Source organism: Nanorana parkeri, unplaced genomic scaffold (assembly GCF_000935625.1).
Source record: "Nanorana parkeri isolate BGI_ZX_2015 unplaced genomic scaffold, ASM93562v1 scaffold1759, whole genome shotgun sequence".
In the NCBI taxonomy this organism is placed as follows: domain Eukaryota; kingdom Metazoa; phylum Chordata; class Amphibia; order Anura; family Dicroglossidae; genus Nanorana; species Nanorana parkeri.
Window position 1 is genome coordinate 113,915 of NW_017308027.1, and position 16,747 is coordinate 130,661.

General features: G+C 46.5%; 1 protein-coding gene across 2 annotated transcripts in view; it reads left to right on the forward strand.

Moving 5' to 3' along the window:
* Positions 1-614: 614 nt before the first annotated feature.
* Positions 615-16,747, forward strand: part of PIAS4 (protein inhibitor of activated STAT 4) — a 95,781-nt gene continuing 79,648 nt past the window's right edge. For both annotated transcript variants that reach the window (XM_018571438.1, XM_018571439.1), the window contains exon 1: positions 615-711. In XM_018571438.1, the coding sequence (XP_018426940.1) occupies positions 625-711 (87 nt within the window). In that variant the 5' untranslated portion in view covers positions 615-624. The remainder of the gene's footprint in view (positions 712-16,747) is intronic.

Genomic DNA, 16,747 nt, shown 5'->3' on the forward strand with positions numbered 1-16,747 from the left:
CCTAATCCGAGTTGGCCAAGGTTCCCCTCCGTCGCTCGGGGAGGGAAACCATCCTCCTGATGTGCGCGGCTCCAGACGGTGCACCCCCCCCTATATAGTAAAAAATAAAAGGTAATTAAATACCACCAAAAGAAAACTCTATCTGTCCCCAAACAAATGGTTTAAAATGTATTTCAGTACAGTGTTGCACGATGGATTAAATGCCAGTCAAAGTACCGCAGCGCTAAATACTGAAAATGGCCTGGCCAGGAAGCTAGATAATTGGCCTAGCAACATAAAGTAACCATGTACATGGTTCTGCTGGATACAGAAAAATTAGTAATACCCCCCTCCACCGCTTATGTGCGGACTTGTGATGGTGCGGGACATTGTAAGTTCTGTTTGAAGAACAAGAGCGTCTCCCACGAGTCACTACAGTTATACATGCAAAATTCGACCGTAAACCCCAAACGTCACGACGTTCTCCTTTCTTTGAACGCACCAACGTTAAAAACAGCAGAGTAGGTTGTGCTTGTGCAACCACGCCCATAGCTGTATGGAGGAAAGGCGATGATGAGATTGCGTTCGAAGGCGTGCCGTGGTCGGGGCCTTGCTCATCATGGAGACAATGGTGATTGGTTTGGAATGAAGGAACCTGGTCACATGGGCCGTCCTCGTTCCGGCGCGGGGGTCGCGGAGTCCAAGATGGCGGCAGAGCTAGTGGAAGCGAAGGTGAGACCGGGAAAGAGAGGGATGGAACGAAGTAGGGCATATTTCAGATGGTATTTTGTAGTGTGACACTCGCTTCTATTTTCTCGAAATGCATTGTTTTCAGATAGTGCAGCAGCACCACCTGCTACGCCCTGCACCGCTAGTCATGAGCAGGCTTTAATTGTCCGTGTTTCAGTAACATTTTCTAGAAGTTTCTCATACATTTGTTGGGAGGCACTGACAAGACTTGGGTTTCTTTTTGCTGTGTAATCATGTGATTGGATCCTGTTCACTTATCTCCTCTCAGATTTAGGGTGGGTGGCATATGTGATAGTGACAATGCTAAATGACACACACTTTACTTTCGATCTACCAAGAAGTATGTAAGCTTTGCTGCATCTAAATTCATTGGAAAGTTTAGGATGTTTCCCCACATGTTACATAGTTTTGGTGGGTTTTAAAGTTGATTGTATGGTGAGCCCTAAATGATAGTCATGCTTGTTATGACTTTATTTATATGGTAATGTAGTTGTTTAGTTCGGGTGATTTTGTATAGAGGATTCTCTTTTTTTAAATGTATTATTGTGACCAATAGCAGGGCAATGATTTTTCACACATCACCATTTCTGTCTTTGCCTACCTAATATGTGCAGCCAAAGGGATTTCTCTTTGCACTAAAGGTTTTGGATTTGATTTGTATGTGGTTCTGGGATGCCAAAGCCACTAATTCCCATTCAAAAACATAGTATATCTAAAGGCAAACGTTATATAGTATATTTGTGCCTTTTAGGGAGATTTCCCTCCACTTCTTGTGATGTAGACATGACAGGAAGTGATGCGATATGTTTGCAACAGGAGGAAAATTCCAACTTGGACAGTTGTCACAGGAACATGTGTCTCCATTGGAAGAGTTCCCCTCACTTCCTTAGCTGGTGGCAACTCAGAACATTGGATTTCCCATCACATTTTTATTTTATTCCTGGAGACATTGGTGATCAGAACAATTAGAGAGATAGTGGAGCTTTTCCCAAAAACAATAAATGCACACACATTAATAAAAGGAATAATGTGCATTTGTTCATTTGTTCAAAGCATTGCAGCCACAATCAGTGGGTGCAATGCTCTGACTCCAGCCCTTGGCTGTACCGAGGTACGGACTTTGTTACATAGACTGCAGGAAGTATGAATGGACTACAAGTTCTATGACATCACTGCACTTGTATTGCATTGAGATCTGCTGTGGTGGTAGGCGGGAGTTGTAGTTCCATTTGCAGATGCTGTGTGGGTGGAGCCTGTGGGGAGAAGAACCCATGTTATTCTGGTAAGTTTGGTTTTAAAGCCGTATTTTTATTTTTTGTTGCGTTAAGTGCTCGTTTGTGTCTAGGTGTGGAAAAAAAAAGTTATACTGAACTGATGCCAGCTTCTTAGACCAGTCCTTCCAGTGTCTCACCCCCCTCCACTGCTGCGGTCTAAGGTCCCATATATCAACATGTATGCACTGTGTATAGACCTGAGGACACAGAGAAGATTCCAATGCTGCAGTGTAGGATTAGACGGGCTGAAGGGAGCGCTGTGACAGCTGGCTGACTCGGAGCGTTAGGTGAGTCTATCTGTTATTTTAGCACCTAGACACAAATGAGCACTTAACCCTTGCAGTGTGGGGGTAGACCCTCTGCAAGGGTTAAAAAAAACAAACAAATCCTGGAGTTTTTCTTTAAGGAGCTGAGGGATGTGACCATATTTTTTGTTACACCCTAAAGCTGGCTACACACTGTAATTTATTTGTTTAGCCTGCACGCTTGCGAGCATTGATCTTAGAATCTCCCACTGTCGGAATACTTGAATGGAGCCGCAACTGATTGGCTGCCCACTTTGTTAGTTTAAAGATTTTCTGATTGGCTCCTTTGATCAGCTGATCGAGGGATGCCAGATGGCATCGTGCCAACAGCAACACCCACTGTGAATTTTATCTGCTTCATCAAGAACCAGCTGAAATTCGCATAGTGTATGGCCAGCTTAAAGGAGAACTATGAGGTGAGTGATTTCCACTCATCCTCATAGTTAGAGCCGACGTGTGACAAAGAAGCTGTTGCAGGTCGGCTCTATAGATCGGGAAGTGAAACATGCCACCAATCCACTTCCCGATCGTCTCCCGGCGGTGACTGTCAGTCACCGCTCTCCACAGGGATTCCCCCCTACCCTCTGATCCTCCAGCGCAGACTGGAGGAACGGGAGGGGGCGGGCACAGCTGGCTCTGCCTCTAGATAGGCAGAGCCAGCTGTCACTCACACAGCTGGGTGGATCTCGACAGAATTGTCAGGATCCGTTCCCGCTGCGGTGCTTTCAGTATATCGTGGGTAATAGCTCGCTTTAGGTCACTGGAGGAGGTTAGTATATGTCCTCCCGTGACCCTAAAGAGAACTGTGGGGAAAAACAGTTACCCCTTAATTCTCAAGTATAGGTGAAACAGGGTCTAATGTGTGGAGTCATCCTTTTAATTTTGTTTCCCCAGTCATTTTCCAGGACAGCAAATGAGATGAGGCTCCGCCTGCCTGCAGCAGGAAACACATCAACCACATTTAAATAAAAAGACTCCTCCTTCCATTCCAAATCAGTTTTTTTGTGTTTCCTCCGGCTACACAGGTACATCGTAATGTTTGTTATTTTGTGGCTCATTGTTTTATTGCCTTAGGGCAGAGCCTAACCCTGCATGCGTTGGGACCACTCCGGGCATTGCCTGCTGCGGCGCATACAGGGTTTTTTCCCCTATCGGACCCTAATCCGAGTTGGCCAAGGTTCCCCTCCGTCGCTCGGGGAGGGAAACCATCCTCCTGATGTGCGCGGCTCCAGACGGTGCACCCCCCCCTGTGTGCAGTGGGGTGAGTGGAGGCGGAGCACCCCCTTGGGATTGTGTTGCCAAGTTGGGGAACCGCTGTGGCATGCTGGCAGATGGCAAGGTGGACTTACCTTGAAGTCGTTCCTCCCCATGGGCCCTCTTGAAACCCTTTGTTTGCTGTTACCCTGGCCGCAGCACCGTGTTGTCTCGCGCGGGAGGGTGTCAGCATCGCTGGCTCACTTGTGGTGCTGCAGGACTCGGGAAGTGGGTTGCATCGGCATCACAGTGAGGGCGGAAGTGAGGCGCTGAGAGCGTGTGACGCGCTTCCTGTGCGCCGGCTGGGGCTGGATCTCCACACGCGACGGTTGTTTGGCGCATAAAGGAGCTGGCTTGCGTGGCTAGGTAGCATGTGCAGAGTCTCTGGGGGGTAAAGCTGCCACATTCAACGCCTCGAGACGACCGGGACCACATACGGCCGGTGGGGGCGTCAGGAGCGGGCTGTTAGCGTGGTCGGCAGTAAGGGCAGGATGCCGGACCGGGTGCTGCCTCCACAGATCTGGAAGAGCATAGTACTGGCGCTAAGGTAGGCAAGTTTTTTTTTATTGAGAATCTCCCCTATCCTTACCCCGCTTGTGTTGGGGACCTGTTGCACAGGACAAGCTGGGGGGTGATGTTTGGTTGAACTTTGCTTGCATTTTGGGTGGAGTACTGGCTGACGGCTTCCTTCTGTCTTATGCAGGTCAAGGCCACGGAGGATAAGCCCCCTTGCTCAAGCTAGCGGCTCCCGCCCAAAAGGGAAGAAGCGTGCCTCTTGCAGTGTCAAAATGTCACCTTCATGGTCCAAACCCTTATGCAAAGTTTGTTTAGAGAAAGTGGTGGCCACAGAATCGGCTGGGATGTTCAAGGGGCTGATTCTATAAGAGATGAAATGGTTACTACTAAGTGGGTTTATTAGTAGACACCAGTTTACCCGGAATATCGGGGGAAGGTAGCTCGATGGGCCATGCAGAAACTGCGTGAGCAAGCAAGCGCCCAGTGAATCCTCAGGCTCTCAAGTAGTCAGAGGATCAGGAGTCGGAGGGGGAGTTACATAGCAGCAGAGCTACAAAATTCCTATTTCCTTCATTTGAGACAGGTGAGCTGTTAAAGGCTATATGGGATACTTTAGGTATTAAAGAAGAGTCGGCTGAGCTGTCAGTTCATGATAAGCTTTACAAAGGACTCCAGACTAAGAAAGGGCGTACCTTACCGGTTCACAAATCACTCTCGGACTTGATCCAAGAGGAGTGGAAGCACCCAGAGAAAAGGATGGTTTTCTTGGCGGGGCACAAGCGCAGGTTCCCATTTGCAGAGGAGGATTCAGGCCTGTGGGAGAAATGCCCGAAAATTGATGCCTCCCTATCAAAGGTCCCTAAAAAGACTGATTTATCGTTTGAGGATATGGGAGCATTGAAGGACCCGATGGACAGGAAAGCGGAGGCTTTGCTCAGGAAGGGATGTGAATCGGCAAGGGCTGGATTTAAACCAGGGCTGGCCATTACTTGCATGGCTAGGACTTTATGTGTGTGGTTGAATCAGCTAAAAGTACACCTGGAGTCTGGTACGGATCGGGATCAGTTGCTGGGTTCCCTCCCCGTGCTGAGCAAGGCAGCCGCTTACATTGCGGACGCCTCGGCTGGGGTGGTCAGGTTCTCAGCTCGAACTACAGCATTAATAAACTCCCAGGAGAGCGTTGTGGCTCAAAACTTGGTCAGGAGATGCAGCCTCCAAGGCAAAGTTATGCGGGCTCCTTTTCAAAGGTGACTTGCTTTTTGGCCAGGAGTTGGAGGCGGTATTAGATAGATCCGCGGACAAGAAGAAAGGTTTTCCGCTGCCTTCCAAGCAGCAGGTGAAAACGTTTTTTCGTGGCCAAAGGGGTCAAAATTTCCGCAAAGAGAAAAGGGGATTTTATGGGAAAAAACAAGACCAGTCTAAAGGGTGGGCCTTCAAAAAGGGAAAGTCTAAGAGCAATTTCCTCTTTAACCCACCTCAGCAGCCCAATAAATCCCAATGACCGATTGCGCAGGGTGGGAGGAAGACTGGGAGAATTCTTCAGGCTTCTGATTACTTTCCTGTCCAAAGACCGGAAGAAAGCAGAGGCAATGACAGCGGCTCTGCAAGATCTGTTGGACCAGGGGGTCATTGTGCGAGTACCGGTTTTGAAGAAGGGATTTTACTCCCACATCTTTTCCAGGATGAAGCCCTTGGGAAAATGCAGACTGCTACTAAATCTGCAGCCTCTGAACAGGGTGGTACTGTACAAAAAGTTCCGTATGGAATCGATTTTTTTTCAATACGAGAGTTGCTGCCCCCAGGATCCTTTTTAGCAACTATAGACCTAAGAGACGCTTATTTTCACATTGCAGTAAGACAGTCGTCGCAATACCTACTGAGGTTTGCTGTCCGGGGACCGGCGGGGGTCCTGCATTTCCAATACACGGCCTTTCCAATACACGGCCTTGCCGTTCGGCCTTTCCTCTTCGCCTCGAATATTTTCCAAAGTGTTGGCAGAGACTCTGGCCCCTCTAAAATCACGGGGGGTAGGGGTCATTCCATACTTGGACGGCCTTTTTGTTTTTTGCCCCATCAGAGGTTGTGCTCCTACAAAAACTGGAGCTGGCGATGCAGCACTTGGAGTGTCTGGGTTGGTTGAACAAGGAAAAGTCACAACTGGTCCCCGCGCAGACGGTAAGGTTTTTGAGTTATTGGATCGATACCCAGGAAATGACCATTGCATTACCAGGGGAAAAAGTGGCTTTGCTGGTAGAGGAGACTCTGAGACTGAAGTTGCAGTATGACGTATCAGTCAGATCAGTTAGGAGAGTGGTGGGACTTATGACGTCCGCCATCCCAGCAGTTACCTGGGCGCAATTCCATTCAAGGGCGCTACAGAATTGACTATCGAGGATCTGGGGGGGTCGGCAAGAAGACCTAGACAGAGTAGTCCACATAACGGAGGAGATCAAGCAATCCCTGCTGTGGTGGATGGACTGTCGGAACCTCTCAGTAGGCAGGCTGTGGTGCTAGCCAGCACCGCTAGTAGTCACGACAGATGCCAGTGCCTGGGGATGGGGAGCCCACTGCCTGGAGCATATTTGGCAGGATACCTGGGAGTACACGGGCAGACACAAGTCGTCAAACTGGAGAGAAAGGCGATGGGTCTAGCTCTCTCCCAGTTTCGGAGTACTTTAGCAAGATACCATGTAGCGGTGGCCTCGAACAATGCTGCAGCGGTAGCTTATATAAACAAGCAGGGGGGCACGTGGCCGCAAGGCCTGATGGCATTGGCGACCGAAATTCTGTCATGGGCAGAACGCAACCTCCTCCCCCTGATGGCGAGGCATATAAAAGGCAGCCTGAACGAACTGGCAGACTCGCTCAGTCGAACAGAACTTCACAGGTCCGAATGGGCTCTGAACAGGAGGACGTTTGCCTGGATCACCAGCTTGTGGGGCTGTCCGGATGTAGACCTTTGCAGCTGCCAGCAATAGGCAGGTGGAACAATTTTTCTCCCTCTCCAGGAACGACGGGGCTCTGGGGGTAGACGCTTTGGCGCACCCCTGGAGGTTCCGTCTAGGTTATGCATTTCCTCACGCTTATTTTCACATTGCAGTAAGACAGTCGTCGCAATACCTACTGAGGTTTGCTGTCCGGGGACCGGCGGGGGTCCTGCATTTCCAATACACGGCCTTTCCAATACACGGCCTTGCCGTTCGGCCTTTCCTCTTCGCCTCGAATATTTTCCAAAGTGTTGGCAGAGACTCTGGCCCCTCTAAAATCACGGGGGGTAGGGGTCATTCCATACTTGGACGGCCTTTTTGTTTTTTGCCCCATCAGAGGTTGTGCTCCTACAAAAACTGGAGCTGGCGATGCAGCACTTGGAGTGTCTGGGTTGGTTGAACAAGGAAAAGTCACAACTGGTCCCCGCGCAGACGGTAAGGTTTTTGAGTTATTGGATCGATACCCAGGAAATGACCATTGCATTACCAGGGGAAAAAGTGGCTTTGCTGGTAGAGGAGACTCTGAGACTGAAGTTGCAGTATGACGTATCAGTCAGATCAGTTAGGAGAGTGGTGGGACTTATGACGTCCGCCATCCCAGCAGTTACCTGGGCGCAATTCCATTCAAGGGCGCTACAGAATTGACTATCGAGGATCTGGGGGGGTCGGCAAGAAGACCTAGACAGAGTAGTCCACATAACGGAGGAGATCAAGCAATCCCTGCTGTGGTGGATGGACTGTCGGAACCTCTCAGTAGGCAGGCTGTGGTGCTAGCCAGCACCGCTAGTAGTCACGACAGATGCCAGTGCCTGGGGATGGGGAGCCCACTGCCTGGAGCATATTTGGCAGGATACCTGGGAGTACACGGGCAGACACAAGTCGTCAAACTGGAGAGAAAGGCGATGGGTCTAGCTCTCTCCCAGTTTCGGAGTACTTTAGCAAGATACCATGTAGCGGTGGCCTCGAACAATGCTGCAGCGGTAGCTTATATAAACAAGCAGGGGGGCACGTGGCCGCAAGGCCTGATGGCATTGGCGACCGAAATTCTGTCATGGGCAGAACGCAACCTCCTCCCCCTGATGGCGAGGCATATAAAAGGCAGCCTGAACGAACTGGCAGACTCGCTCAGTCGAACAGAACTTCACAGGTCCGAATGGGCTCTGAACAGGAGGACGTTTGCCTGGATCACCAGCTTGTGGGGCTGTCCGGTTGTAGACCTTTGCAGCTGCCAGCAATAGGCAGGTGGAACAATTTTTCTCCCTCTCCAGGAACGACGGGGCTCTGGGGGTAGACGCTTTGGCGCACCCCTGGAGGTTCCGTCTAGGTTATGCATTTCCTCCGCTGCAGCTGATTCCAAGTGTCCTTGGGGAACTCAGGTGAGAACAGATGATGATAGTTCTCATAGTGCCATACTGGCGGAAGAGGCCGTGGTTCACAACACTCCTAGAGCTGTGTGTGGAGGGGCCTCTGTTTCTTCCGCCATCGGCAGATCTGCTGGTACAGGGCACGGTGAGACGCCCGCAAGTACAGGCCTTAAATTTAGCTGCATGGCTTCTGAGAGGGAGGTGCTGCTGAACAAGGGTTTATCCGCAAAGGTAGTGTCTACGCTAATGCACAGTAGAAAACCGGTAACGTCAGCGATTTACCTGAAAGTGTAGAGTTTTTTCCAGCTGGTGCAACAGCCATGGTACACCGGCGGCCGACACAGTGCCGTTGGTGTTGGATTTTCTACAGGGGCGTCTGGAGAAGGGGCTTTCCTGTAGTACTCTGAAAGTGCAGGTTTCGGCTCTGTCTAATTTTGTGGACATTAGACTGGCGGAAGAACCCCTCATAAAGCGATTTATGCGAGCTGTAGTCAGAATGAAACCCCCAAATGGTAAGATCGTGCCAAACTGGGATCTCTCGGTGGTATTACAAGGGTTTCTCAAGCAGCCTTTCGAGCCCCTGGGGGAGTGTTCAAAACAGCATCTGACGATGAAGACGGCCCTCTTGGTAGCATTAGTTTCTGCTCGGAGAGTGAGCGAAATTCAAGCTTTCTCCATTGCGGATCCGTATTGCACCATCCTAGTAGATAAAATTATTTTGCGGCCGGACCTGGCTTTTTTGCCGAAGATGGTGTCCACTTTCCACAGGACTCAGGAAGTGGTCTTCCCTTCATTCGCAACTAACCCTACCTCTGCTAGAGAAAGGGAATGGCAAGGTATTGACGTGCGAAGGTGCGTCTTGAAGTACCTTAGGGTCACAGAAACCTTGGAGGCAGTTGACCCGCCTCTTTATAGTCTTTGGGGGTCCCACTAGAGGGAATAGGGCCACTAAAAGCACAATAGCTAGGTGGATTAAGATGGCCATTACTGAGAATTACAAGGCACAGGGCTTGATATTACCAGGTCCGCTCACTGCGCACTCGACTAGAGCAGGGGCTACTCCAGACCAGATCTGCAGAGCAGCCACATGGTCCAGTTTCCAGACATTCGTCAGGCACACAGGCTGGACCTTATGACTCAACAAGACCAGGCATTTGGCAGGAAGGTCCTGCAAGCTGTGGTCCCACCCTAAGAGGTAAGATTTGTCCTCACTGATCCTCTCATTGGCTGTCCTGGAAGATGACTGGGGAAAACATGAGTTGATTACCTGATAACTCTGTTTCCAGGAATCTTCCAGGACAACAGATTCCAGCCCTTGGTTGGTATCCAGGGGGACATCCGTGGTTGGATGGCAGAGGGGATACTTTGGTACATTTGGTAGCCTTCGGTAGAGGGTTCTGAATTGTGATGGAAGGAGGAGTCTTTTTATTTAAATGTGGTTGATGTGTTTCCTGCTGCAGGCAGGCGGAGCCTTATCTCATTGGCTGTCCTGGAAGATTCCTGGAAACAGTTATCAGGTAACTAACTCATGTTATGACCAAGGTTTTCTGCTACATAGGGACTAAATAGTTAATTCACACTTCATTGCCACTTGCGTTTTTATGCAGAGATCTGTCTTTGTTTATGCTTCTAGATGCTTAAAATGATGTGCGTTTAGACGGCTATGTGTTTAGATGCATCTGTCCTTTGAAACAGTCCATTGAATGTCAGTTAGATTTCAGCAAATATCTGCATCTTGCATTTACATGCGTTTTGGTGCGTTTAGAAGTTCAAATCAATTCCTGGATGCACCTGACTTTTTTTTTCTCCAAACGCAGCTAATCTGATTGCAGATAAAAAAAATCTAAACTCAAGTTGTTTATAGATCCATTGGAAATCATTAGATGTAGGGCTGTGACCAACTAATCGGTTAATCAATAATGAGAATTTGTCAACTATTCTCATTGATTAGTCGGTTGGATCCCCTAGCTCTCTCCTCCACGTTGGGCAGATGGCACAGCAAGCAGTGGGAGGGCGCAATAGCCAGCCTGCTATTGCATTTTGATAGGCAGGCTTGCTATTGCACCAGCCCAATACCTGCTGTATTTAAGTCATTTTTGGTTTCGGCCTGTCAAATTCTGCTGCAGGAGGTGCGTTGCAGTGCCATTCATTTCAATGGCACCACAAATGCTCCTCCCACCCATAATGCGATCGCCTGCACTGGAACTCATGGTACCGTAATGTCAGGCAAAAAATTACATGGTTTTCTCCTGAAGTAAACTTTGTAACACTCAGTTTGTGTATGTTAAATTAAAGATGGTATTTATTTTTTAAATTCAGATTAATCGAAAAATTATCTTCTAACTAATTATGAAAATAATCGTTGGTTGCAGCCCTAATTAAATGACCATTTGAAACGCATATAATTGCCTCTAATCGTACCTAGTATGAATGTAGCCTTAATTCTAAAGATGGAGGAAAGCTATCGGCACAAGGAACGGTAATGCTAGATTATATATTTTTTTCGTAAATGGTGTTTAATCTCTTTATACCTTAGGCACACTGCTGCCAAGCCATGCGCTGCTCTATTGTACTGTAGAGATTTCTCAACGCAGATCTGAGCTGGTTAACATGCTTCACTTGGCACCAGTGTTCAGGAGCTCTGTAGAGCCAGGGGTGTGGAAATTTTTTTAAAAACTACTTGTCCAAGGGCTTAAGTGGGGGCCAAATCTACTTGTCCTTCACGACAATATACTTGTCCCAATACAAAAAATAGTTTTAATCAAAACTAAGGATGCACCAATACCGGTTTTTCGGTATCGAGTACCGATTTTTTGCTTTCGGATCTCGCCGACACTGAAGACTAATACCGGTGCTTCCGCTGACATAGAGCAGGCTTCCCTGGTAAACAGGAAACCGGGCAGCAGGTAATGACATCCCGCCCAGGTTCCTGATTGCCACGGAAGCCGGCTCCATGTTTGGCCTGCTTGATTGCGATTGGCCGGGAAACCTGCTTACCGGTCAATCAGGAAGCCGGGTAGCGAGTAATCACCTGATTGACCGGGAAACTGGCTCGATGCAGATTGGCCAGGAAGCCGGCTTTCCAGCCAATCAGCAAGGAGCCGGCTTCCCGGGCCAATCGGAAAACCAGGAGGCGGGTCATTACTTGCCGCACGGCTTCCTGATTGCACGGGAAGCTGGCTCCATGTTCCCCTACGGCACTGCCAGTCAGAGGAAATTTTCATCTGGCCGTAAGTTCCAATATCGGGAAAGGTATCGGAGCATTTGGGTGAGTACGAGTACTTGCCCAAATACTCGGTATCGGCACTGATACTAGTATCAGTGCACCCCTAATCAAAACATATTTTACTGTGCTAAATAGCGCTTCTCACTGGTCAGCGCAGTCATCTGACCACGTTGACCAATGAGTGCTTGCAATTTGCGAGTGAAATTCAAAATGCATAGGGGAGGACTGCGCTGGACAGCAGTACGGGGGACAGATAGTACACCCATACTGGCGGAGGGGAGGGATTGTTTGCTGAAAGGCAAGTATAGCCAGGGGGGTGGCAGTTTGGGAGAGACAGGGCCAGATTTCATCGGGTAATTTTTATTTTTCCATATTACCTGGGAAAATAAACTTACCCTTTTAATGTAAGATAATTCTGGCTACCACCATGGAATGGCAGCTGCAATCTCAAAGCACATGCAGAATGTCCTACGCATGCGTTTATTTGCATGCAGGGGCAGCAGGGTTTCATTTTTATTTATTTAGTTTAAAAAAAAAAAACATTTGCATTTTTAAAATCTTTATATTTTATTTTTTTAACTTTTTTTAAAATTTTCTTTAACTTTTTATTTACTTTTCCCCCTTAATGTTCTTCCTATTACATAGGAGATTAAAATCCCTTTATGTGATAGTTTGGAGGTGACAGGTTCTCTTTATGGAACCTGCCCTCCAACACAGAACAGCTGTTGTGTAGTTCCTGACAGCCGAGACAGGTGGCGCTGTGATTACAGCGCCACGGTCTCGGAACACACAGAGCGAAAAACGTCTGCTCTATGGCTGAGCCGTTGTGCCTTAGTTTTCGGGGTCCCCGAGGGCTCCTTCCCCTCTGTCATCAGCGATCCACGATCTTTTTAGTATGTCAGTGTCACACAGGGCAGAGAGAGAGAGGGGGGAAGGAGCCCTCTTCAGCATTTACTACAAATGGGAAAGTCCATATATGGTAAATTATTTGACTGGAGATCCCTGCAGATCGATGCTTGCCAGTCTACAGGGATCCCCAGTGACATCATTTACCATATATGGACTTGCCCATTTGAAGTAAATGCTGAAGAGACTGCCCTCATTCCCCTCTCTCATCAGCGATCCCCAGTGAATTGAGGATGTCAGCGTCACACAGGGCAGGGAGAGAGAGATGTGCAGGGAGGCTGAGTCCGTCTCTTGCTGCTGCCTTCTCACTTCAGACTCCGCCTCCCGCTCACAAATGCCAGCGTGCATGAGCTGACAAAACACAGCTGTGCACGATGAGAGGAAGCGCAGCCACAGCAATGAGATCATTTGGAAAAAAAAAGCTGCAGGCTGGATAAAATGTTAACGCCCCCTAAGAGGAAAGGAGCTTCGAGCAGGGTTGAAGACGGCCATTTACTACAGGTTTTGAGGGTTTTATCTGTGATGTGCTGCGACTTTAGAAAAAAGGAACGATGCTACTACAATCAAGGTAAGGGGTATTTTTATTTGCCCTTAAATGATCTCCTTTAATAAAACCTAACATTGTAAACGCAAACATTGTATATCCAGAACTATAAATATCCTTTTAAATCCCCTCAATATGCCCTGCACCTCCTCCGCTTATAGAGGTGGTTAGAAGAGGGAAGTAAAATGAGGTTCTAAATTTTGAGGCTTGGTGTCTTCGCCCTATTGGATTGTTCACACTGCGCTCAATCACACAGATGCTGTTTGTGTGTGTGTGCCCTGGCAGTGCTGATGTGCTTGATCGAGCTTCATCACACTTGCAGTTAGAACTTTATTGAAATGTCATAAGTGACATTTCATTAAGTTCTGTGGGCTCACTGTGGTGTGATGTGGTTGTACTGTGTTTCATTGCACTTTGCTTGAAAACAAACACAGCATGTCGTTCTTTTTTTAAGCACACACACCACCGGAAGGCAGTGGTGTGAACCAAGCTTACCAATGACAAGGCAAAATTGCTTTGCCTTGCAATCACGCTATGCTTGATGAAATGGCCACGAGCCCTCAGTGTATTTCCACTTTGTAATTAGATTTGTATCTATACGTATAACACAAATGTCTGCAGATGTGCTTACACCACCACGACCCCTGTCCTTTTTCCCCTTAGGTGGTCCCCCACCCAGACGGGTTGTTTTGTGGCCTCACGCATGTAGAACCCGGGTTGTGGTGGTGTGAGCACATCTGCATACATTTATTGTGTTTTTTGTATAGATACAATGAATTGCATACTTATCCACTATTTTATCTGTTCTTTTTAAGTCTCTGTTTTACACGTCTGTCTTTTGAAGAAGCATCTTCGGAGGCAAAACGCTTCAACATTGTTCTCAATTATCTATCCTATTCGAAGTCGGAGAACACTACCATTTACTATTCAATGATTATATGGACACATTGGACGGTGATAGGGTGGTATCTTTTTCTCAGACATTTACAAAAAGGCTTGAACTCATGTTTTTATACCGTTTTATTGTACATTGTATATATTGGCATTTATTTTAATGATGTATAAACAAATGTTTTATTTTCACATGTATCTGTACATCCCAAAACCCCTGAATATCAAATACCAATAGTTGCGCTAGGTGAATTTAAATCGGGGAGAACCAGCTCTAATTCTCCATTTACTGTGGTCAAAATTAGTGAATAAACTTTGAATAAGTGAACTGGTGAATTAGTAAATGTTGTTCTGTGTAGAGCTGCAGCTAACTATTATTTTCAAAATCGATTAGTTAGCCGATTATTACGTTCGATTAATCGGATAAATAATACAATAACATTTTAAAAATGGCTCCAGTGATGGACTACTAGTTTGTATTGAGATTGCATTCCATCACAGGAGCAAGCTTGGAGCGGTGGAAGTAAAAAAGAAAATAGTGTGGTGTGCAATATAGTGAAAAGGGAAGTAAAATTATACAGCAATGAATGCAGAATGGCACCGACTATAGAGGACTACAAATCCCAGCAATAGTACATTATACAGCGCAATGCAGAATATCACCAGCTATAGAGGACTACAACAAATCCCAGCAATAGTTCATTATAGCTGGTGGTATTCTGCATTGCGCTGTATAATGTACTATTGCTGGAATTTGTTTTACTCCTCTATAGCTGGTGGTATTCTGCATTGCGCTGTATAATGTATTATTCCTTTATTTGTAGTCCTCTATACAGTGCAGTGCAGAATATCACCAGCTATATACCAGGAATACAACAAATCCCAGCAATACATTATACATAAAATGTATAATGTATTGCTGGGATTTGTATTCCTCTATAGCTGATGGTACATTGCTCTGTATAATATACAGCACAATGTACCATCAGCTATAGAGGAATACAAATCCTAGCAATACATTATAGAGCACCATTTGTGGGGAAGTGCAGGCTTGCCTGAGCACAGTCTTCCAGCAACTTGCTTCTGAGATCGGACCTGTCTATCGGCGGCTGTCATCCCCCCACGCCTGCTCCTCCTTACTACATGTCCCTGTGCCGATCGTGAATGTGAGGCGGGGAGGAGGTGCGGCGTAAAGAGCGTGGATGCGGGCGGGTCTGGCAGCAGCGAATGTGAGTTGGGAAGGAGGTGCGGCACGCAGCGTGTGTGGAGCCGTGAACAGGGCCAACTGATCGGAAGCCGATTAATCGATTATTGAAAAAGTTGATAACTTTTTCAATCGATTATGTCGATTTAGTTGTTGCAGCCCTAGTTCTGTGGTTTCTATAAACAAATAAATCTGTGTTATTATAAACTCTATGAATCCGTGATCTTATGAATAAAAATTATTATTACCAGTGTCCAGACTTGTAGTCTTCAATATATTCAACTAAGTGATATGTGACAAGTGATCTTTGTCTAACTTGCTATACAAAAAATGACATGTGCGAACTTGCTCTAGAATTCAAAGCAAACTCTATACATCAAGTTTTACTCTGGCAATGCCACAGGTATTGGTAATTATTTTATTCTAGAGCGAGTTCACACATGCAATTTTTGTATCGCAAGTTAAGGTGCCCATACACCTTACGATTATTGTACGATAATCGCCTTTCGATAATCAGGCCAGGATGGGGCCGTCGTATGAAAATCGTACGACGGTTCGATCATCGGACGAAAAGTTTTGTCCGATAATCGTAAGGTGTATGGGCACCTTAGACGAAGATCACTTGTCACATATCACTTGAATATATTGAAGACTATAAGTCTGGACACTCGTAGTAATTTTTATTCATAAGATCACGGATTCATACAGTTTATAATAACACAGATTTATTTGTTTATAGAGACCACAGAACAACATTTACCAATTCACAAGTTCACTTATTCAAAGTTTATTCACTAATTTTTACCACATTAAATGGAGGAGAATTAGAGCTGGTTCTCCCCGATTTAAATTCACCTAGCGCAACTATTGGCATATGATATTCACTGGTTTTCACCTTACTGTTGCAGCTGGTATATTTTTTAGTTTTATATTTTTTAGATTAATGGACTCCAGACGCAACTAGTTGTTATAATCCCAAAACCCCAATTCTGGGAATATCTTATAAGTATAAATTGAATATTTTTAAGTTATGCTATGCGAATGGAAACGTGTAACAAATTTAAAATAGGCGTTATCACAATCTGGCTGTTAAAGTGGAAAGCCACTCTCTCTGGGTCAAAACCAAACTACCATTTTTGTCTATGGTGAAATGGACTTTACTTATCTCATCATCTGCACTCTGGAGGTCTGCACTTACCTCTTTCCCTTCCGTTTATAGTTGTTTGGCTTGTGTACTTTAATGAAATTTGTCAGACAACATTGCCTACTGTTTAGTCATTCCGGGTTTGTTTTGTCTTCTGTCTCATTGTCGTCCTTTTGCTGTGTTGTGGCTCTCATGTAGTCCTTTACCTTTTTTTATGTCTCTCCTAAGCCTATGATGCAGCAAGAAGTCAACATAGCTGTAATCCTGATTATTCTGACACACATTTGTGATGAATTTGCCTTGAGGGGCTTTTTTAGAAAAAGATGCATGCTCTAACAATCTGTCAATTTTTAAATCGGTCAGTAGTTAGATTATCTGGGTGTGACAATGTGTGTTAAAGAAA